Consider the following 24,065-nt stretch of genomic DNA (forward strand, 5'->3'; position numbering starts at 1 on the left):
TTGTTACAGAGGAAGAAACAGCTGTTGGCTTCATCTTTCACTTCACAGCTACCAAACTCCCTTGACAGAAACAGTAATTTAAGCTTGCAGGACAGGGTAGTTGCCGGTCTATTACTGCATCGAACGATTAGTTTGTTTGAGTCAGTTGACCAAGAGACCCTGCACCCACCTGTATCCCACCGGTCCGTCCTGGCAGGTGCCCCCGTTGAGGCAGGGGTTGGTAGGGCAGGCGGAGCAGGGCAGGTGGATCACCTCTCGTCCCCTGCAGCCGCAGCGAGCCGTTGATTTGGCCGACAGCGACACCAGAGAAATGTTCCCGCCGCTGAGAGCCTTCGGGGCCTGGCTGAACGAGACGTCGCTGCTGCAGCCTCCAGACTGACTGCAGTCTGTGTGCGGACAGTCGTCCACGCCCACCTGAGAGATGGACACGCCCAACACGGCCTCCACCTGCAGGAAAACAAGAGTTAAGGTTAATGTGCATTTCCTAACATTGAGGGGAAAACGTGTCTGTTACTAGCTTCAAAACAAACAAGGATGGGAAACTGTAACGACATGTTAGCGTAAAGAAAAAAACAAACCACAAGCTGCAACTTAAAGAAGGTGAGTGAACGAAACAAACAAGAAGACATCAAATAAAGTTAATTAAATTAGTATTAGTAGCATTAATTAAGACTTACTGACCCAGACTTAGAACTAGCATGATGCTAATACCCACATGACAAGCTAAGTGAAAATGTTTGAGAAAACTGAAACAAACAATGAAGGTAAATAAAAGTAAAGAAAACTAGCAGTCATCTAAAACAGGTGTTAAAAGATAAAACTAAAAGTAACGTAGGATAAAACAGGCCAAACTAAAACACGTATCAAACTTCATACAGACAGACTGAAACTAAAAGTAACATTAACTGAATAAAATTAATTAAATTATAAAGTCGCTGCAAGAAAAGATTAGCCGACTGAAAATAAAACGTAATGAATTAAAAGTAAAAAAAACTCTAACTGAACTAAAACTCGGACTAACGTAAACGAGACATCATTTAAACTTAAACTAGAAAGAAAAGCTACAAAAGTTAACAAACTAAAACTGCAATTAAACTGAAAGAAACTGAAAGTAAAAGATAAGAAAGAACTTTATTAATCCTGAAGGACATTACAGCGACACTAAAAAATAATACATTAAGATAAACTTAAACTAACCGAAACTAAAACCAGGATCAAAATCAAAATCTAATTTACCTCTGACGACTGAAACACATTTAAGATAAAAGCTACAAAAACAAACTTAAACAATCACAAAGAAGTTTACTGACAAAAAAAACTAGCATTAAAATAAAAGTGACACATGATGTCTGAAAGCAACACTTCTAAAATGAAGGACAATGAGCTCACTGAAAAAAACTCAAATTAAAGAAAAAGCTACAAATGCTACAAACAAGGATGAAATGTAAAGAAACGTAAACTTAAGCAAACTAAAAACAGGATTAAAATAAAAGCAACACGACAACAGAAACAGAAATAATCTACTGACTCAAAAACTGGGATGAAATTTAAAGAAAGATTAAATTAAGCAAACTAAAACGAGGACGAAACTAACCGTCACAAACTAAATTAAATCTTAAATTTAAACAAAAGTAAAAAAACAAAATGAAACTAAAACTAAATTTAAACTGAATGAAAAATAAACGTAAACTAAACCGAGAATTCAAATTAAAGAAACATGAACTAAAAAAAGAAAACAGCCTGAACTGAACTAAAACCTGAGATTAGACTGAAAGAAGTTAAACTTGAAAGAAGAACACACTAAATGTTGAATCCTGAATATAAATGAAAGTGACGCTGAAACAGAAACTGTAACCGACGCCTGTGTGAACAGAAAGACAGTCGGAGCCTGACAGCAGCTGTTTGAACGTCGACCTGCTTCGATGATCTCTGTATTTATCTCTCTTAATGTCACTGATGCTCTCTGTCGTCTCTTTTTAAACCTGTCATCTCCTTCCTGTTGCTAAATCCACCCGTCTCCCCGCGCGTCGTCCTCATTCTTCTTCTCTGGTTTTGTCTTTATGGGTGAAAGTTTTTTCATCAGTGTCCCTCGGGGCTTCCTGTCGCTCTGTGACTGCGTGTGTTTCTGTTTCTGGAGTTTAGTTATTCAGCTGACACTTTTATCCTCTGTGACTCTCTGTGACTCTCTCTCTCCAGGCAGGGCTTCACTCCTCAGATCCACAGCCAGCACCGGCTCTCTCTCGGTGCCAACTTTGTCTGCATGTGATGTGAAGATACTTTTTCTTTTAACCTGAGATAATTAAAGACTCTTCTCTCCTGCAGCGTCTGATGTACGAGTTATTTTAATCACTCTGTGCTGCCGTTTATATTAATACTTCTGTTGTCGAGCTTCTGTTTGATTGTTGGGTTTAAATACGCTGCACTACAGTGGGAGATTTTCTGCCCTGTGATGCCTTCAGGGACTGAATTTGTGACCTTTTGGACACATCAATTATTTTATTTTTGACCCTTAAAACACAACAAATAAAAGCATCAATAATCATAACTTTGGGCCATTTTGCAAAATCAGTGCTTTTAATAATAATGTTGTACTTTGAAATCAGATTCAACTTTGTAACTGACTAATATTGTTTCTTCTGAGTAAGAAATACGAGGACTTCTTTCAGCGCTGGATGATTGAATGTTACTTGTATGTGTGTGTGTGTGTGTGTGTTTAACGTGTGTGCATGTTTAACGTGTGTGTGTGTAACATGTGTGTGTGTAACGTGTGTTTACATGGTTCACTAACTGTCGTCACCTTCCTGCCGCCCACAGAACTGACCTCAGGTCAGCAGCTGCTCTCAGGCTTTTAATGGATCTAAAATATTCATGTACGTTTACACATGTTATTGTGTGTGTGTGTGTGTGTGTGTGTGTGTGTGTGTGTGTGTCATACCAGCAGCGTTTCACTGTGTAACCTTTCATTTAACCTCTCCTGCCTGTGCGTTGGTATCCGTGTGAGCCGGAGCGTGTGATGGCGTAGCGAGTGTGAAGCGTCTCTGAGTGCTGAAACGAGCGTCTGACCGTGAGCCGCTGATGTTTCATTGATGTGTGATTAATGTGTCATTAACCCCTCGCTGTGAGCACTCACACACATGAATCCTGCGTTCACACTCTGACTGAACTGTGGCTGACGAGCGTCTTCAGTGTTTGCACTTTTTCTTTAATTAAAAGGAAAGTTCAAAGTTTTTTAGGAGACTTAAAAAGCTGATTATCTTATTGATCTCTCCTGGAAGTCTTGATCCTTCTTCTCTGTTTGACTGGATGGATTTTAAACACTGTGATCAGTAAACCCTGTTTCTTTTTGTAATCGCAGAATATTCCAGACATGTTGTGCAAAACTTACACATTATTTTAGACATAAACCTTTAAAACTTTTGGTTCTGCTACAATTTAAAATAAAGTTCTGGCGGTTCAGGGCGCCGACCAAGCGGGAACCTCTGCTTTTGAAAAATGTGGAAGAGCAAAAAAACTGCAGTTCCTCGAGTGGCCACTTGAGGCTCCGGACAACAAGAAATAACATTACAGCAGGTGTGAAAACATGTTTACAGCCTGGTACAAAAACGGTTTTGTTGGGGGGGTATTTTTTAATCATAGGGGCCGGATCACTTGATTGACAGGTGGATCCTGCTGGCTGTCTGCTAGACGTCAACACAGACACATCTTAACTTCACCTGTTTGTGTTGTTGGAGCCTTTAGAGGACAAATAATCTGTCTCTCTCTCTCTCTGTGGGATTTATGGAACTTTTAGGCCGTGCAAGAAGTCTGAGCTCCAGGTCGGGATTAGCCGGCTCTGGCATTTCCAATATGGCGACCCCCAACCCTCGGCCCTTTGCTGCATACCCTCCCTCTCTCTCTTCCTCGTTTCTGACTCTGTCCACTGACCGGTACAATAAATGCAAAAGGCCAGAAATGTTCTGTCGGTTCAAACTGTGTGTCCTGCAAAAATGTGTTTTAAACCCAACCAACAAGAAAAGAAAAGTTAAAGAGGCCGACAAGGGCAGATTTAGACTTCTAAAAACAAGCGTAAACTCACCTGAGGTTCAGGTGTGTTCAGCAGCAGATTGACCCTCAAACTAACTCCTAGCCTCTGACTCTCTGCTCACCTTCGCTTTGTTTGCAGCCACGTATCCGTGCAGCTTCTCCGCCTTGTAGTACGGCGAGCCGTGAGCAGCAAACCACACGTTTAACGCCTTCTCTCCCGGCTGGCCGGCGTCGCTCACGGAGAAGATCTGAACGCTCTCGGGTAAAGTCGGCAGGAGTTCTGCCAACACTCGACCCAGACGGCTGAACCGGCTCTCCTCTGATCCACTGCTGCTGAAAAAGTCCTCCACGGTCAGGTCTGCAGGAGAGACGGAGGCGAGGCCACAGGTTTACTTTCAAATAACTTTATAACCTTTAGGGGAAATCAGCCGCTGCACGGAAAAGCACGAAGGAAATCATCATCGTCATCATCACGAGGGACTCACTGCTGATGCGCACAGAGGCGGCGTTCTGCAGCGCGTCCTGCTGCAGCTCTCTGACCTCCACCTGAGCCGTGGAGGTGACGTCGGGCCAGGTGAGGTCGGACACGCGGACCTGCAGGTGGTACGAGCCCGGAGGAGTCCCCTCCCTGATACTGAGCTGACCGGAGCTCTGATTCATACTGAACAACCTGAGAGAGAGAGAGAGAGAGAAAGAGAGAGAGAGACAGGGAGAGAGAGAGAGAGAGAGGGAGAGAGAGAGAGAGAGACAGAGAGAGAGAGAGAGAGAGGGAGAGAGAGAGAGACAGAGAGAGAGAGAGAGACAGGGAGAGAGAGAGAGAGAGAGGGAGAGAGAGACAGGGAGAGAGAGAGAGAGAGAGGGAGAGAGAGACAGAGAGAGAGAGAGAGAGAGAGACAGAGAGAGAGAGAGATGGATGTCACTTGTCTGTCTGTAAGGGCTCCAGATTTGCTGCGTCAGTATCTTCAGTCGTCATGTCCTGTCTGTCTGCATGGTCCGCTCTGACGCATCAGTGTTCAGTATTACTTAAAAATAACTCGCCAAAGCAAATAATAAAAACAAAAACAGTTTTATTGTTTATCTGCAGATTTTCTTTTTCACCTGTTTTCCAGAGTAAAACTTTTTCTCACCTGTTATTAAGTCATCAATACAAGAGGAGAGAAAGCTCTTCGATCACACTCAGAAAAAGAAATGAAGAAGAAAATGAAGATGATTTATTTTCTCAGTTGACCCTCTGGGCTTCCGTACAACCGCCTTCAGTCGTCTGAGTTTGAGTCTTTTACAGCCACAGTCCTGTCAGCGTATGATTCATTAGCGTCTCTGCAGAGTGTTTTCACTTTTTTTATAAAGTCGGGACGGACAAGAAGAGATAAATAAATAAATAAAAAGAACTTTAACAAGAGAACATTTCTTTTATATCCCGAGAAGAAAACGTCCTGCTCTTCCACAGCCGTCCAATCTGCCTCCTCTAAGAAGAAACTGTTTACATATAAACAGTCCGTTTATATAATCGCATCCTCTCTCATTAAGATCGTTACATCACAAGGGACTCAGTCCTCCTCAGATTAATAAAATATATTCAACCAGTTTGAGTTTCTGGTCTGCAGAGTGTTTTCATGCTGTCATAAACAAGGAGTGTGTGCGGGACACCAGAGCGATTATTTGTGTTATTTGTGTTTGACAGTAAATAAAGTTAATTAACGTTTATAACTCTGATATTAAAACGCGTTAATGAGCAGAAGACGTGAATATTCAGCAGCCTGCAGTCTGGCCCGATGCTTCCTCATCGATGTTTCATGCAGTCTTAAATCCTCAGATCAAACCGAGCAGAGGGAGGTCTGTGCGTGAACACGGGTCCGTGGAGGGGGGGCGATCTGTCTGCCGGTCCCGGGCTGCTGTGGCCCGAGTCCAGGCCGGGTCCTGTGTGTGCCAGCGGGCTCATGGAGCCGTCTGACTGAAGGAGTGATTCACTGCAACTGAATCCAGGCCAGAAATCTTCTACTCCTCTTTTTCTCTTTCCCCTCTCATGTTCTTCTTCTCCTCCACCTTCCTCTCTCTCTTCTCCTCCTCCTCCTCCTTATTCATCTCCTCCTTTTGCTTCTTCTTCTTTTCCATCACCTCCTCCTCTTCCTCCTTCCTCTTTTTGTTTTTCTAATGCTACTACCTTTTCTTCGTCTCCTCCTTGTTTCTTCTTCTCATTCATTTCTTTCCTCTCCTCCTCCTCCTTCATCAGCTCCTTCTTCTTCGCCTTCATTTCTCCTCCTTCTTGTTCTTCTTTTCCTTCTCCTTCATCTCCCTCTTCTTCTTCCCCTTCTTTTTCTTCTCCTTCCTCTTCTCATATTTCTTCTCCTCCCTTTTGGCCTTCTTCTCCCTCTTTTCTGCTCCTTTTTTTTCTCCTTCTGCTTCTTCTCAACCTTCTCCCTCTCTCTTCTTTTGCTTCTCCTTCTTCTCCTCCTCTTCCTTCTCCTCCTTCTCCTCCTGTCTATATACGACCTGCTGCTTGTTGTCTTGATTTCCTGCCAGGTGACATGCTGTGATCGGTCCTCTGGGGCTGCTTCACCTCACCTGACTCCTCCATCTCTCCTTCTTTCTCCCGTTTTCCTCCCTTCTTTATGTAAATACCCTGAAACCTGAACCTGATGCATACGGGAACAAATTGCTGTGCCGGCTGCAGAGCCGAGGTTCAGGACGTCGATTCTCCCGCGGTTCCTTTGTTCTCTGTCGTCTCTTGTCGTCCCTCCTTACAGGTATCTCGTTAGAAGAGGAGGTGGCAGCGAGCGCAATCAGGCTCTCCTTTCAACGCGCCCGCATGAAGCCTCGCCTCATCAAACAAAACGAGCGCCCTCGCCGCGCTTCACTGGGAATTTTCAATACGGCTGGTTATGAAGTATTAATAGCACTGTTCCTGACAAGTCAGATCCCGCTTCTATCTCTCTCTCTGCTCCCGTCCTCTGCCCTTTCATTCTCTTCTCTCCCTCTTTGTGTCTCCCTTCAGACTGTCCCAATTTCCCTTTCTCCTCCTTTCTCCTCTCTGTCGCTCCGCACCTTTGTACTGTCTCACCCTCTCTGTTTTAAATCTGTCAGCTCCTCTGCTGCTCTTTTATATTTCCTCTGTGCTGCTTAATGGATCTCTGGCTGCGCGTCACATGAGAGGGGACACTCAAAGAAGGAGTCTTTTTCTGCTTCAGCTCCGACTCATCCTGAAACAGCTTTATATCCATTATTCTCTGGATGCTTTTATCTACGACTACTCACAGTGTGTCTGACAGAGTGTGTATGTTTATAGGAAACATGGTCACAGTGGCAGGCTGACACAGATTCAACCTTCCTGTTGTCATTTATTTACCTGCTTGTGGAGCTCAAAGCATTGAAGAAATCTACAGCTCCTTTCACACCTGCTCTGCACTCCTGAAAATGTCCCGACATCATCCGGGCGCATTTTTCACCCCGACTTTTTCCTGCAGCCTCCGAGTAAAATGTCTGGAGAAGTCGGGGTGAGCCGATGTGTGAACGCAGCAGGTAAGAGCGAGTGGGCGGGGTGAAAATTAAAAACATCCGAGGAAGAAGGATGGTTTACAAGACGACAGCAAAGATGTCTGCAGGAGAGAGGAAGAGAATCAGGAGCTTCTGGCTGTGAGGGCCGACGCTGAAAAAAAATGCAGTTTGGCTCTGTGCCTTTGGAGGACGCTTCTCCAACGGACCCTGGAAAACCTCCGCCAGACTACGTCAAACGCGTCATCTGAGGAGGCCAATGAGCTCGCTAAACTACACTTCCTCAATCTAGGACGCCTCCGATGTTCCGTGAGGTGCTTTGAAACGCTGCCTGCTCCCCTGTTTTTCCTCCCACACTCTCCACATTTATACCCGATGTCACGTCTCTTTCAGAATCGTCAAAATGTCGACTGCAGACCTGAAGATGTTTTAGACGATCCACCGGTATACTCTCGTCGTATTCCGGATTCTGTCCCGCTCTGAGCCGTTGCCTGCAGAGAAACGGTAGCATTTTACTCCAGCGTCTCTCACTGGGCCGTTCCTTTCAGAGGGAGGGGCGCAATGCATGCTGGGTGTTGTAGGATTGTAGAATGGGCGAAAACCACGAGCTGTTTGTACAACTTTCTCCGCAGCTATGCCGCCAATTTCAAATATTAATGCTTCTATTGATTACAGAGAACACCAGCTTTGACTGACAGCGGCTTTTTCCGGGGGAGAACTGCTCCTTTAAAAGCGCGGAAGCTCGGAAATGCGATTATTTTTGTAGTTTAGTGTCTGACCTTTTCCTACTTCCTTTTTTCAACATTTTGCGTTCTGTAAAATCAAACACAACCCCTGAAACATCAGGACGGCGGTCGGGGAAATGTTGGGCCAGCAGCGAGCGACTGCAGCCCAAGCTTTTGGAACTACTCTGCTCTTGTCTGGCGGCTTTTTAGGCAGGTTTAACACGTTAAATCTGTGGAGCAGCCAACCGGTGACTATTCAACCAAGCCAATCAGTGTACAGGAAGAGAAATGGGAGTGAGGAAAGCTCGCAAAAAAGTCCTTTCTTCTTCCAACGAGGTCTGACAACCCCAGAGCCATCTGAGAGCCTTTGCCGTGTGTTCAAACTTCTTGGCCCCGACACAGGAGACGCCGCAGTCGGTGTTTGTTCTTTGATGTTTGTTTTGTGTGTCTGTGTCTAAAGCTTCAAATCTACGTTGTTGTTTGCCATTTTCTACGGCATGCTGAGTTTGAGATGGGTGTATTTGTCTCTTCACAGCTGCTTTAAAAGTATTTCTGTGTAAAAATGTAATTTATCACAGTTAAAATCAAGACTAAATTTCTCCTCCTTAAAAAATCTTGTTTTTCCTGTTTTTGTCGTCTCTGCTTTTCTTTGGATCGTTATCTCTCGTCTTCATCACCTCCGAGCCTCTCCATACCCCATCACCTCTTACATCTACTATTTAACTTCCTCATCTTCTTCTCCTCTTCATCATCTTTGCATCGGTGTAAAGCACTTTCACTGTTTACTCATGTTTGTATGCATGTTGCTGCATCTACCACTCTTCCTCCATCCCTCATCGCCTTTCCTCTGCATCGCTGCCTCTCTACTATGTTACCTAGATCTGCCTTAAAGCCTGTACCGCTCTCTACCTCAGCTCCACATGCCTAACTGTGACTTTCCCGTCTCTTCCCTCTCCTCCATCACTCTCTTGTTTCATGTCACCTCTCTGTAATCTGAGTTTTTCTCCCCCGACATGAGATCAAAGTACCTGGATGGTTTGCCTTCGAAGCGGTACACCTTCTCGCTCCAGTCATCAAGGTCGGGGGATTGAACTCGTCCGAGCAGCGTCGTCGGGAGGATACCTGTCAGGAGGAGACAAAAAAAAGTTTTAAAAATGAACTGGCTTTGAGAAGAATTAGTTTTGAGAGAGAGGGATCCCTTCGGTACAACCCAAAAAATTAAAAGTGAAGGAAGGAAGTGGAGGCTTCTTAAAGCAGATAAGGTGGCGGGCGACGCCTCATTGGCACGCACGGTCATGGTTTGACAGCACAGCAGGAGGATGTGCTCACATTAGAGTCACTCGCACAGTTTCCCCCTCTCTCTCTGAACGCAGCGCTGTAATCTCTTTAGCTGTGAAATCAGCTGCCTTTTAAAAATGGCTCCTGTTTGTGCGCTCGTCAAACCTGGGACTTAAGCTGGAGTTAATTGTTTGCTTCATGGCATGTTGTTGAGCTACGTGATGGATTCGTATTAGCGGGTTAATGTACTTTCATGTGGAAAAGGCCCCGAAGAGGAAATCCACTAAAAATACATTACAGAAAATCTGACTTATTCCAGCAAATTACAGGAGGCTGACAGATGGTATGAATCGCTAAATAAGTGATGCGGGCTGCGAGCAGTCGAGTGTGACGAGTACAGTCTTAAAAACACGAGCACAAAACACTCAGGAGGTGTTGAGGGGGGGGCACCGAGAGACCTGAGGGTTAGAGGGGCCGTCTGTGTCCAGAAACACCAGGACGAACCCCTCAGACCAGGGGCAATAAATCCAACCATCAGGGTAGAAAGCAGGAGGCTGTTTAAGCTCTCAGGTGTGAAATGAAAACAGCAAGATCCCACAGCAAAGTCTGTTCCAGGATGAATTAAGGTTATATTTTAAATCCTATTTTTACATATTTTTGGGTCTGAATGACTAATGAGTACACAAAAGTTTTGGAATTGCTCCAGTGGATTTTTTCAGCCCGCAGCAGTGAAACAGGCTGTAATGGCTGCAACATAATCCTTGATGGGTCAAAGGTCGTCCACTAAAAGTTCTTGTTGTTTCCACTGACAGGCTCAGATTGTTATTCTAAGTGTGTGACAACATGACAGAAAGGATCCCTACAGAGATAGACCTTTTTGTTACAGAGGAAGATGATTGTTTTAACCACACACAGACGTTACATCGCTCTCTGCACACACACCAGACTCCATTCATAAAAACACTGTGGTACAAAAAATAACACAAACACTATCTCACTGGGGCAGCAGTAGACCAACAAGTACCTTGTTCTGCGAGGTACAATTACTGTTTTTCTTAATGGAGTCTGGTGGCTTTGAAGAGAGAAATGTGTGTCTGGCATTACAGAAAGGATCCCTACAAAGCTAAAATAGAAATTTGTGATAAAGACTAAGATGCATTTGATTTTATCAGAAACAGCTGTTACATCGCTCTCTTCAAAGCCACCACAGTTACTGGTCTGTCAGTGCCGTAATCAATTACTTTGTTTGTATTGTCCTTTGACTTTGTTGTTTTAAATGGTTAGGTCAGATCCAACAGAATATTTGTGTAAAACACAGAAAAATTAACCAACCAAGGCAACAGCAGCTCAAATGCTCTGCAAGGTAAAATCAGTGTTTTTATGAATGGAGTCTGGTGTGTCTGCAGAGAGCGATGTAACGTCTGTTTGTGGTTAAAACAATCATCTTACTCTGTAACAAAAAGGTCTATCTCTGTAGGGATCCTTTTTGTCATGTTGTCACACACTTAGAATAACAATCTGAGCCTGTCAGTGGAAACAACAAGAACTTTTGGTGGACACAGTTTGATCAGACGTATCTGCCCCAAAGGATTCTATTAAAGCAATTATAGCTTGTTTCAAGGCTGCCAACTGAAGCCGTCTACTGGAGCAATTACAAATCTTTTCATATACTTTGTAAAGGGAACATGTACAATATTAAACATAGATAGTGCCATATGATGCGTTGTACCAGAGTTAGCTTAAAGCTAATTTTCATCTGCAGTCCCTGGGCAGGTCACCAAGTCATTTATTATTCATTTAGACCTCAAGATATGTAAGGTAAAAAATAGGGCCGAGGTTTAAACATGCTGGAATTCTCCTTCCATAAATAAAACAAATACCCCCCAAATAATTAAACCTACCCTCATAACTGTAGACAATGAAGTTGGTGTGTCCAGGAGAGTGGGGATGGTCGTTCCTGTCACCAATGATGACTGTCAGCGTGCTGGTGGAGCTCATTGGAGGAGAGCCGCTGTCAATCATGAGAATCGGGAGATGGTATTCCTTCTGCCGCTCACGGTCGAAGGTCCGGAGGGCAGTGATGGCTGCGCTGCCATTACGGAAGTCAGTCAAATTAAAGTTGGTGGCGTCTGATGTGAGCATGAGCAGGCGTATGGAGAACGGTCCTCCGTTGGTGGAGGTGTCCCGGTCGGTGGCGTGGAGGAGAAGTGAGGTTTCGTTCATTTGAACCGCCTGAGGTGCTGCCGTGTTCTCCCAAACCACAGGCTTATAGGGGACCTCGAACTCTGGGCCGTTGTCATTGATGTCAAGTACAGGTACCATTACGATAGCAGTTCCAGTCAAGGGTGGACTCCCAGCATCTGTGGCGAGGACCATGATCCTGTGCTGCGAGATCTTCTCCCGGTCCAGAGAATCAGCCACGACCACCCAACCGGACTGGTCCACCAGAAACTGATTGTAGGGGTCGGACTCTCTTGAAATGCTGTAAGAGAAGCGTCCATTTTGGCCCGAGTCGAGATCAGAAGCTGTAACCTGAGCGACAATCGTCCCCACAGGTACGTCTTCAGACATGGCAGGTGACTCATAGAACTGTGGGAAGAATACAGGAGCGTGGTCATTGGAGTCTTCCACCTGAACAACACAGTACGCCAGGCTGAAGAAGTCAGCGTCTTCAGCCTTCAGGGTCAGATTGAAAGTCCTCTCCTGGGGCTTCTCGAAGTCAACCTTCTTCTTGAGTTTTACCACACCGCGTCGGTTCACTTTGTCCGTCTCCACGAAGAACTTCCTGTCCTCGTCCCCGCCGACGATGCTGAAGGTTACCACAGCATTTTCACCCTCATCTCCATCTGTGGCTGAAACTACGAGAACCTCGCTGTTCACCTCCAGGTCCTCTGTCACCTGAACACAACAGAAGCCTTTTATGTTAAGCTCTTTAAAGGACCTTGCTTAAGAAAGCTACCTTGGCTTGGTGGACTTACCTGAGTTGTGTAGAGTCTTTGGGTGAAGACCGGTGGGTGATCATTGACGTCAGAAACCGTGATAGTTGCTGTCCCTGTTCCCGCCAATCCTCCTCCATCCCTGGCTTCCACCACTACCAGATAACGCTCCTCAGCCTCACGATCCAGAGAACGCAGGACCGTGTAGATGGTCCCTGTGCTGGCGTTGATGGAGAACAGATTGAGGTTGATCTCGTTCCGGACGTTCTTGATGATGCTGTAGGTCAGCATGGCGTTCTTGCCCTCGTTGGGGTCGTCCAGGTCCATGGCACGCATCTCCATCACAGAGGTGTCGGCTGGGGAATTTTCAGGCACTTGGCCGACAAAACATCCGTCTACTTCCATTGCCGGGCACGGGAAGAAGGGTGCGTTGTCGTTGACGTCTTGGACCTCCAAGAGTACATCTGCAAATCCCGTGAGTCCTGCGCCTCCCTCGTCTGTTGCGAGGACGAGGAATCTCCAGGCTGCACGCTCCTCGCGGTCCAGGCGTCGTTGGGCGTAGATTCTTCCAGTGCGTTCATCAATGGTGAACTCACCACCAGCGCCCTGACCATGAAGGGAGTAGCGGAGGGCGGTCTGGTCGGCCTCCTGGTCTGGATCTGTGGCGGACACCTGAATAGGATGGACAAGAAAAAATCCAAAATCAGACGCACACAGTACATCTCAGATTTCTCTAAGTACAAGGTCAGGTTATCTGGCAGAGGTCTTCTAACTTGTTTCAACCACCCTGATCCAGATCTTTGCTGGATATCAGAGGGAACAAACATATTAGTAACTGAGGCATTTATAGAGTTTGTGACAGGAAGAAGGCTAAAAATACAAACCTCCTTTGCTCAGTGCTGCTAGGCATGGCCGCAAGCTCTTCTGTAACAGCCTTGAGATTTCTTTTAAGAATTGCTTTGCTGTTCAAACCTCTACATTTCCAACCTATAAGTGTAGCCATTCCAGCAATAGCCCCATGAGCCACCAAGCCCTAAGTTTGGTAGTCAAAGTACCGTTTTGGTGGCCCAAAAGCAATACAGAAAAATGATTTAATGCAATATAAAAGAGCCTACTTTAACTGTAATACTTCAATAAATGAAAGACAAATAACAGAAAGAAAATATATTTGAATAAGTATGTATTTAAATAGAACAGTCCTTGTATAGAAACGGTCTTACCTTGTCTAACATCGGCGTGAAGGATCGATATGTTTGTGTAACGATCGGTTAGCAAAGGTTGCAGTTTGGGGATAAAACTCAGACCCCGTTCAGACCTGGTATCAACATGTGGTTTTCATGATCGGATCACAAGTGGACAGACTTAACTACAGGTGTGAACACACCCAGGACGGACTGAAGACGCATTCAGATCCAATCACTCATACGGAGGTGGTCTGGGGCGCAGTTATCCACATATGTCTGGTAGTGTGAACGCATATGTGTCCTGGGCCACATTAAGCACCGCCCACTCTCCCCGTATCCAAGGTGACGATACAGGAGACCTCTCCTTTCATTCCTGTCTGATTTAACATTTCTCTGCTGTATTTCTCATGTCACTCCAGCGCGTGTAAACACATGTTGATACCCGGTCTGAACAGCCTCTCAGGGGCCTCAGCGGGTCACCTACATGTTACGTTTGGTGACCTCCTGGACATGGACCTTCAGGGCTCTTAACATGGTCACTTAACATCCTAAAAACCAGTTAGGGGACTGACTGAGATGAGTTTACCTAAAAACATATTTCTTTATACTTATAAATTGCCTTTTAGAAAACCTTAAGGGATGGACCCCGGCAGTTTTATGTCCTACAGATTCTTGTGGCCTCGTAGGCGTTTAAAAACTGTGAACATGAAGACAAGTTACACACAAGTACTGGTACATGTTACAGAACAGAGACCTGTTTAGGTGCCCAGGTTTACAACAGTTGGAGAAAAATATAATTGACCAACTCCACATTTTCACGGTAATAATATGGATTTAAGACTGCAGAGACAGAAGCAGAAAGGTCGACTTTTCACTCGTACTGAAGAGCATTCCTCTTCTTTAAAGAAACTGTTGCTTTTGAGGTGTTTTTTTTTAATCAAAACGGTGGGATTGCTTTTTCATTATGTACAAATGTCAGGCCCAGCGAACAGAACATGAAGCAGGGAGCTGATTGCAGCAGCTGCCCCCGCACTCAGGGACTCTGCAACACAGGAATAAACACTTCTCTGTTGCTTTGTCCTGTTTGCTTAATTAACCTGCCTGCCTGCTATCTCCGTGAACGAGGGGACAGGAGCACGAGCTCTCACATCTGTCACCGCGACACACTGTGCAATTAAAAGTTAATAGACGCCAACAAAAGCAAGAAAAAAGTACACTTTTAGCCTTTCTTCTCCTCTTTCCTCACCAGAGGGTTTGTTTACAGGAGCCTTTGAAGTCCCCCCGCCACCTCCCGTCGCCGCCACCTCCCCCCTGTTGGCGCTCTGCGTTCCTTGACAACGTGACGCAGGTAGACAATATTGAAGATGAGCAGTCGCGGCACCACAGAGGAGGCTGCTGCGCAGGTGAAGTCAAAAAATATTCATTTCAAATTGGATTTTCCCCTCTGCTCACTATCTGCTGAATTGTATTAACACACGGGGCTCAGAGCGGGATGCGTTCAGGGAGGGGCCGGCATCCGAGCGCCGGAAAAACTATTGAGAGAGTTAGAGAGGAACGGAGCGTACATCAAATCAATTCCAGCAGGCGAGGGGAAGCGGGGCCGGGTTGAGGACTCGGTGACACATGCCTCTCTGACGGGGATTACTTCCCGGCCCTCTCCGACACACTTCCACCTTTTTAATCTGATTTAGCTCGGCGGCACATGCATATTACCATGAATTACCGGAGATAGGTGTGACGAAAGGCGGAGAGGAGCCACAGCAAAAGGAAAGAGGTCGACTCTGACTTTCAGAGGCAACTTTTCCGATCGTTGGCCCTTCCTGTGAGGCGGTGTCAGGTGCCTCCATCAGCTGATATTGTGTTAAACAATGTCACACATGTGTGATGTGTTAGAATAAGGACACTGGATCTCTGCTGAGGTGTCGCTCCAGGCTAATTCACCTCCATGTTTGCAGCGTGACCAATGCTGTTAGATTTGTCTGCATTAAACCTGATACGTTTCCACATCTTGTTCATATAAACACAACAGCCTCCTTCAGTGTGAAGAAGGCGCGACTCTCTCATGTTTACATTTTAAACAGTTTCATCTGGACTGGACGGACGTCTGATGACTGCTCCTATTTGAACCTCTATCAACACATCCATTCATTCGTTTTCTGTGTCCGCTTGTGCTCTGCAGGGTCATCGACGGGCTGGAGTCAATCCCAGAATGCATTTGGTGATATGGATTTGTTGCTGAGGCCTGCATCACAAAGAAGTTCAGCCTAGTCTGGCTCTATATAATCAGTGGTGCATCTGGATATTCAGTGGTGGTTTGAAGTGGTGTTTTCAATCCGGCTAACTACATCAACAGAACGAGAACACGGTGTTTAATGCAACTTTAAACAGCGCATGTTTCCCGCATACCTGCTTTCGTTTCTCTATTTAAAATAGCCTTCAAAACACCTGTAAGTTAGCTTCATTGGTCCATTTTAATCGCCCGTAGGCGTAAATGTAAAAGTCGTGTGAATGACTGGTGGCCTGCCCAATCGATGGATGGATGGATGGATGGATGGATGGATGGATGCACTGAAAGGATAACTAACGTCCAATAACAAAAAAGGAAGCTAATGAGGCAACGGGAGACTCCTGTGTTCTGTGAGCTAAAATCAGTGTTTTTATCAGTGGAGTCTGGTGTGTTTGCAGAGAGCGATGTAACGTCTGTGTGTGGTTAAAACAATCATCTTCCTCTGTAACACAAAGGTCTATCTCTGTAGGGATCCTTTCTGTCATGTTGTCACACACTTAGAATAACAACCTGAGCCTGTCAGTGGAAACAACAAGAAGTTTTAGTGGACGACCTTTGATCTTTGATTTGTTGGTCTATTACCCCAAAACGTGAAAAATAAGGCCCACAGATAACAACAACTGACCTCTAGCATTAAAACAGGAAGCTGGGTGAGCTCCTCGGTCACGGCGGCGTGGTACTCGGTCTGGCTGAAGACGGGCGCCTCGTCGTTGCGGTTCACCACCTGCACCACCACCAGCGTCTCGTTCTCCCACTTCCCGTCGGACGCGACCAGCCGGAGCTCGTAGCGCTGCTCCATCTCGTAGTCCAAAGGCTGAGCCACGAAGATGGTGCCCACCTCGGGCTCCACGTCGAAGGTGCCCATGGTGTTTCCCGATGTGATCTGGTAGCGCAGCTTGGCGTTGGCGCCTGGAGGGAGGAAGTAGAGGTCAGAGGTCAGATTTTGTTGCAGTTTTTAAAATATTTCTAGAGTGATCAGCCTGATGTTGGCATTTGGAGGCTGAAGATATCAACTGAATAATTAATTGACGGACTAAATGAATCCCAACTTTGATTTTAAACATTTACTTATTTTAGACTTCAGTCAAAGAGCTTCTGGACAGGGAGCCTAATTCAGCAATCTGCACACGTCATCTGTTGCATCCAAAAGGCTTCTCTCAGTCTTTTTTGAGGTTTTGTTATAACTAGTGTTTTAGAAAATAGATTCTGATGAGTTGAGACACAAACAGATGATGCTGCGGACATGCCGACATGATCCAAAACACCAACAGTGATCCTAATAAACACAACTTGAATAAAAACTGAATAGCAATAACACGATTACGTCCTAAGGCTGAGCGGTCCATCATTTGGTGTCAGTCACGCTCTTATTGTGAAAAGAAAAAGAAACTTTTTCGAATGATATTGGAGGAGATTACCATGGAGACAAACAGGGGTTTGATTGGCAGTGGACACACACACACACACACACACACACACACACACACACACACACAGGGATGACCCCGAGTGGACAGCAGCAGCAGCAGATGAAATATATTTGGTTGGAAAGCAGGCGCCTCTCTCACAGCGGGGCTCATTAGCTGCTCGCTCTCCTCCACACCTCCTCTCTCTCACACGCTTTGGGATGTTGAAACACTGATTTACCCAAATTCCGTCTGTTCCTGCTTCCTTTCTTTGATTCATTCCTCTCCTCCAAAATATATCTGGCGACTATTCCAAGGCTAGTCGGTGAACTCCTGCAGCTGGAGAGCTGACGGCTAACTTGCTAGCTTGCTTGGCTAGCTCTAGCTCCAGAGATTCTGCCTATGTTCTTGCAGCTGCTCTGTTTACCTACCCTGGGCATTTTGTGCACAATTTCACACCATATTATTCAACTAAATAGGAGAGAAGCAAAATAACGAGCTTCCTAACAGTCAGTTGTTAGCTTAGCTGCATTGCTAACAGAGGCTATTCCACACATATATTTTACTTCTGTCTCATCACCATCCGTGCACGCATGTTTTCACACCGACAGAGGAGATTAAAAAATCCCTTGAAAGGTCGGCACAGTCAAAACGCTTGTGATTGGTCAATCTCAGAACCCATCGGCTGTCTCTGCCGACGATGGGAGGACTTCCATCTCCGTGCGCTGCATTGTTTACAGTCCAGTCAGCAGCTCGAGAAGCGACCGTGTGTTCAGATCAAAGTGAGGTAAATTCTCCCTCCAGATGTGTCTGCTAAATAAACGCTGTCATCTCTCGGTTCGTCCCATCCCCCGGAGGAGCGCCCGTTCATCTGTCTGTGCTGAGTCTCAGTCTCACTGTAAACAGTAAGTTACACAGAGGCTGCACTCTGGCTTACTGCAGCGGGATGAAGCCCAAACAGAAACAGATTTTATTGTGATCGACTTTAATTACGTTTTTTTCTTGCTTCTGTCTCTACTATCTTCTCTTCATTCATCCCCTTTTTTCCTTTACTCTCCTTCTTACATCTTCCCTGACTCACCTTATCATTTATACCTCTTGTCCTCCTGTCCGGACTGTCCCTCCTTCCTCTTCTCCTTGCTTCCTTTCCCCTAATTTCCTCGCTTCCTCTACCATCTTCCTTTCCTTCTCTCCCTAAACTCTTCTTCCCTCTGACCTTGTCTCTTCGCTTACTCTTTTCTTTTCCTCTCCTAGCTTCTCCCCTTGATGAATTTCAGAGATGCAGACACACTGACGGACATAGTAAACACACACACACACACACACACACACACACACAGACACACAGATGCAGGCCAGAGGCAGGTCCGTCTGGGTCCGGCCTGCTCTCTGTTTACCGCCACCAAGGAGACTTTAGGAGACAAACACCATCTGTGGAGACATGCAGGACCTTCATTACCACACCGCAGAGGCGCTGTGTGTGTGTGTTTATGTGTGTGTGCAGGGAGAAGCTTAAGTGCACCGGTCCGTCACATCCTCTGAACACGATCCGTGGTGACACTCGGCGAGCGTCTGAGTGTGTGTGTGAATGTGAGTGTGTGTGTAAATGTGTGTAAGGGGAGTAGTTCCAGCGGTTTCTTGCCTCGAGCAGCCTCCCTAATGATCAGTCTGGCCATATGGTGTTGCCCTCTTAACACACACACACACACACAGGCGCGCACACACACCGGGGGATAGTGCTGATTTAATTCGAAGCCTAGCAGGAGGCCCAAAATTGAGATTAAGGTCAGATCTGTGCTCCTCGCGAGGTGGACCGGAGGGGAAAGTCGTCCCTGAGCTCTGACTTACAGGTCGACACTCTGAAGGACTCGGCTCATCACTGGAGGAAGTTTTCATTTCGATTTAAAAACCGCATTAGAAAACATCTCATGTTGTGGCCTCAGATGGCTGTAGGAGATACTGCAGCTGTTTGAAATTCAGACCGCAGTACCCAGAAGCCCTGCGTGGTGATGTCATTAAAGCAGGGCGCGATTCGTGCAAGCGACAAGAAACATGAAGTGTGGTGGGGTTTCGGCAAAGCATTTCGGGATCATTTGACCCTTATAATTAGTTATGTTTAACCTTTATGGATTAAACCTCTACAGTAAAAAACAAAGCAGGTGAAAGCAGAAGGAAGATTTAGGCGTTTTTGCTGCAGCTATCTAAGCTTTATTATAGAAACGTGCCAACCAATACTGAGTTTAACTGATCATTTTAAACATGTTACTTCTCTCTCTCACTTACTCTCTTTTACTCTGAATGTCCTCTTTTGATACCAGAAACAGACGTTACATCGCTCTCTTCAAAGCCACCAGACTCCATTGACAAAAACAGTCACTTTACCTCGCAGTGCACTGAAGTTAAATTACTGATACATGTTTATTAATTGTACCTTTTTGTTTGTTACTTTACAAACAGAACTTTTTGTGTTGCTGTAGAATCTGCTTTGACTGTTCCAGTGACTTTAGGAGTGAACAGGACGACGCTCTGCTGCAGAGCTTTAAGATTAAATCCCGACCTGATAACAAAATAATTAACTTTGAGTGGACCGGCTACACAGACTGACTTTGTATTATAAACCAACAACACTTACCATCATCAGCCTGTGTCTGCACAGTAACATTAAAGCTGATAATTACTATCACACACACACTTGCTCACCCTCATTATCACTCAACTCCACTGCAGCATTAGGTGTGTGTGTGTGTGTGTGTGTGTGTGTGTGTGTTTACTAAACCCTGCGGCGACACTAAACTGAAACACCAAACTCAGCGGAATTAAAAAAGAGCCTCTTGATCTCATTACCAGACGCACTTAGTTCGGCAAATTTTCCACTCGGAGGAACAAACGGATCCAGAAAACACGGCGGGCGACAAAAGCTGCTGCGCCTAATCAGCTTTAAGACATGTGTGTGTGAGTGTGGGGGTGTAACCTAAACCCACCCCTCACACACACCCCACCCTACCTTTGACTGCTCCAACTCCAAATCAAGCTGAAATACATGCAGTGATGTGTCTTTGTGTGTGTGCGTGTGTGTGTGTGTGTGTTGTCACTGTGTTTGTCTGACCTTCAGTTTATATCGGGACAGAGGGTCAGCGGTGCTTCAACACCTGTCAGCTTCACACACACACACACACACGCACACACACAGCTGGAAGATAAAACCTTCAGTCGACTTTACAGCTCATCAAACCTCTGATTGTAGCTTTAACTCATACAGGAGTTCGATTCTGTCACCTTCAGTTAACCTCAGACCAACACACAACAATGAATCCAATCAAAGGTCGTCCACTGAAAGTTCTTGTTGTTTCCACTGACAGGCTCAGATTGTTATTCTAAGTGTGTGACAACATGATAGAAAGGATCCCTACAGAGATAGACCTTTTTGTTACAGAGGCAGATGATTGTTTTATCCACAAACAGACGTTACATCGCTCTCTGCACACACACCAGACTCCATTCACAAAAACAGTGATTTAACATTAAGAACACAGGAGTTGCTGGTCTAACGCTGCCTTGATTAGTGAGTTTATTTGTGTTACACAAATATTATGTTGGATTCACATGAACCATTTCAAACACAAAAAAAGTCACACAATAAGAAACAAAGAAATTAATCGAGGCAGCGGTAGAACAGCAACTACCGCGTTGTACAAGGTAAAATCAGTGTATTTACGAATGGAGTCTGGTGTGTTTGCAGAGAGCGATGTAACGTCTGTGTGTGGTTAAAACAATCATCTTCCTCTGTAACAAAAAGGTCTATCTCTGTAGGGATCCTTTCTGTCATGTTGTCACACACTTAGAAGAACAATCTGAGCCTGTCAGTGGAAACAACAAGAACTTTTAGTGGACGACCTTTGACCCATCAAGGACTATGTTACAGCCATTACAGCCTGTTTCACTGCTGCACGCTGCAGAAATCTACAAGAGGAAATCCAAAGTCATTTCGACCCCAATAAAATGGAAAAATTGGGTCCAGGTTTAAAAAATAATTAAATTACTGATACATGTTTATTAATTGTACCTTTTTGTTTGTTAATTTACGAACAGAACTTTTTGTGTTGCTGTAGAATCTGCTTTGACTGTTCCAGTGACTTTAGGAGTGAACAGGACGACGCTCTGCTGCAGAGCTTTAAGATTAAATCCCGACCTGATAACAAAATAATTAACTTTGAGTGGACCGGCTACACAGACTGACTTTGTATTATAAACCAAGAAATATACTGGAGCAATTCCAAAACTTTCAGTAATTTAGACCCTAAAAATTTGAAAACAGGGCCCAGGTTTAAAAACAGCTTTATTTGATTGGACCAGTAGGACATGTTTCATTAAAGGTTTAACCACCATGTTCTGTGCTGACTCAGCAGGGATCAGGTCTCATCTTTGAGTTAATCTCAGTAACACTCTACCTGCCTGTTAGGACGGTTTGGGGGCTTTGAGTTAAAATCACACGTTCTCCGTGTCTTTCTCTGGACCCCTGCTGTGGTTCTGGGTCGGGGATGTTTGTTAATTACCACAGGGACTCCCTGGCGAGACACAAACTGCGTCTACGTTTGGGAGGGAATCAGCAGCAGTTTGCTATCGAAGCATTTCTTAATCCCGTGTTCAGCGTCTTCCCGAAGCTCGCAGGGATCAGTCTGAGGGGAATAAACACTAAATGTAGACACTTCCAACAACAACAGCTGCACATTAGGCAACAAAAAAGATTAAAATAAACAGATTTAACCAGTAACACAATGAAAAATGTAAAGCAAAGCAGATTTTTAAACCAAAGGAGTCTGGTGAGGAGTTTGGTGACCTGGTATTTAGTTAATCTCCATCTTCAGCCTCAGATTGCTAAAACAAAAGCAGGACTGAAGCTCTATTAATACAGGACAAGCATTACCTGGTGATATTGGAGCTTGTCTTTGATCATCTCGTGCAGATGTGCCACGACAGATGTGTGTAATATGACATCTCTGTGTTTTAAGTCGTATATTTTTGAGGTTTTCTTTGACCCTTTTTTTGCCTCTTTTTCTGCAACAATTATGGAGGTTTTTTGGGAATTGTAAGCGAAAGTTTCGGCAGCATTTTGGGTGCAAGATATAGGAGGTTGATCTCACTACACAGCGACAGACAGATCTCAGGGGACATTTCTGCACCTCTCAGCAGGCTCCACAGCAGGCCTGCATGATATGAGAATAACCTGCGATATGTAATAACCTTCCTTATTATTGCAACGACAATATAATGTGTGAGAAACAAATATTACAGCGAGGATACGAGTCATAATGTTACGTTAGGTTCATTGGTGACTCTAAATCACCCGTAGGTGTGAGTGTGTCCAGGTGTAACCCCGCCTCTCGCCCCATTGACAGCTGGGATAGGCTCCAGCCCCCCCGCGACCCTGAACAGGACAAGCGGTATAGATAAAGGATGGATGGATGGATGGACAGTAACTGTAGACTGACTCTATCTATGAGTCATGAGTGATATTGAACAACTTTACCTTCTGAGTCAAACATCTTTTACTCCTCAGTGAAACGAAACCTAAACTCAGAGTTCTCCGACGCCGACTGATTCGACTATTTTTAAGTCTCACATCTTGTTAGCGAATCCTTCCGTACGTTCGGCCCGCTCCCTGTTTCTATTCTAAGCGAGTACAGTAAACGGCTCGACTCTAAAGTTTGGAGACCACGCGAGCGGAGCGACGGGAAATTTGGGATTCTCCTGAGGGAATGTGGAATATGAAGCCGGGTGTGAACGTGTGCGTGAATGTGCAGAAATAAAGGTTTAAGATTTAAAAAAGAACGTTAATAATCAGACGTCACTCTCCTTCCTTCACTCAGGCTCCGAGTAAAGAAAACCCCCGAGGCTCTGAGGCGACGCCAGCAGCCGTCATTAAGACAGAAAGAAAGACAGAAAGAGAGGGAGAGAGAGACAAAGAGAGGGGGAGAGGGGGAGAGAGGGGGAGAGAGGGGGAGAGGGGGGGCGAGACGTTTGTTCTGTTGTTGTTTTCAGATTTTTTGTGCCTCCTGCTGCTTATTGGTTTAGAGCGGAGGAGGAAGAGGAGCGAGGGACAAACACAAACAAAGAGACAAACATCAAAACTGTCGACCTCAAGGGAGCAGCAGCGCTCGCTAACGAGCTGACAGCCAGAGCAGAGGAGACGAGAGGAAGGAGCAGAGGAGAGAGGAGAGGAGAGAGGAGAAGAGGGAGGAGGGAGGAGGGAGGTGGGAGGAAGAGAGTGGGAAGAGGTATAAGAGAGCAGATGAGAGGAAGGAGGAGAGGAGAGGAGAGGAGAAAAGAGAAGAGGAGACGAGAGGAAGGAGTAGAGGAGAGGAGAGGAGAGGGGAGAGAGACGAGAGAGGAGAGAGGAGAGGAGGGAGGAGGGAGGAGAGAGAGGGAGGAGGTATAAGAGAGGAGACGAGAGGAAGGAGGAGAGGAGAGGAGAGGAAAGGAGAGGAAAGCAGAGAGGAGAGAGAGGGAGGAGGTATAAGAGGGGAGGCGAGAGGAGAGAGGAGGAAAGGATGGATAAGTATAGAGACTACTGGTGTAGAGAGAGGAGGAGAAAGTAGGAAAGGAAGGATGAGAGAGGAGGTGAGAGAAGAGTGATGAAAGGATAGGAGATGAGTAGAGGAGAGAAGGGACAGAGGAGACGAGCAAAGGATAGAGGAGGAAAGTAAGGGAGGAGAGGAGAGGTGGGTAGGAGAGAGGAG

General features: G+C 45.5%; 1 protein-coding gene across 1 annotated transcript in view; it reads right to left on the reverse strand.

Moving 5' to 3' along the window:
• Nucleotides 1-24,065, reverse strand: part of LOC138584261 (neural-cadherin) — a 119,209-nt gene that overhangs the window by 9,776 nt on the left and 85,368 nt on the right. Inside the window, exons 17-23 of the mRNA XM_069656448.1 lie at nt 16,548-16,831; nt 12,494-13,123; nt 11,417-12,413; nt 9,266-9,359; nt 4,509-4,693; nt 4,146-4,381; nt 170-447 (exon numbers count right to left, since the gene is read on the reverse strand). Coding sequence (XP_069512549.1) covers nt 170-447; nt 4,146-4,381; nt 4,509-4,693; nt 9,266-9,359; nt 11,417-12,413; nt 12,494-13,123; nt 16,548-16,831 — 2,704 coding nt within the window. The remainder of the gene's footprint in view (nt 1-169; nt 448-4,145; nt 4,382-4,508; nt 4,694-9,265; nt 9,360-11,416; nt 12,414-12,493; nt 13,124-16,547; nt 16,832-24,065) is intronic.

This window comes from Semicossyphus pulcher, unplaced genomic scaffold (assembly GCF_022749685.1).
Source record: "Semicossyphus pulcher isolate SPU_LCO1_2020_fin unplaced genomic scaffold, fSemPul1.0.p SCAF_9, whole genome shotgun sequence".
Classification (NCBI taxonomy): domain Eukaryota; kingdom Metazoa; phylum Chordata; class Actinopteri; order Labriformes; family Labridae; genus Semicossyphus; species Semicossyphus pulcher.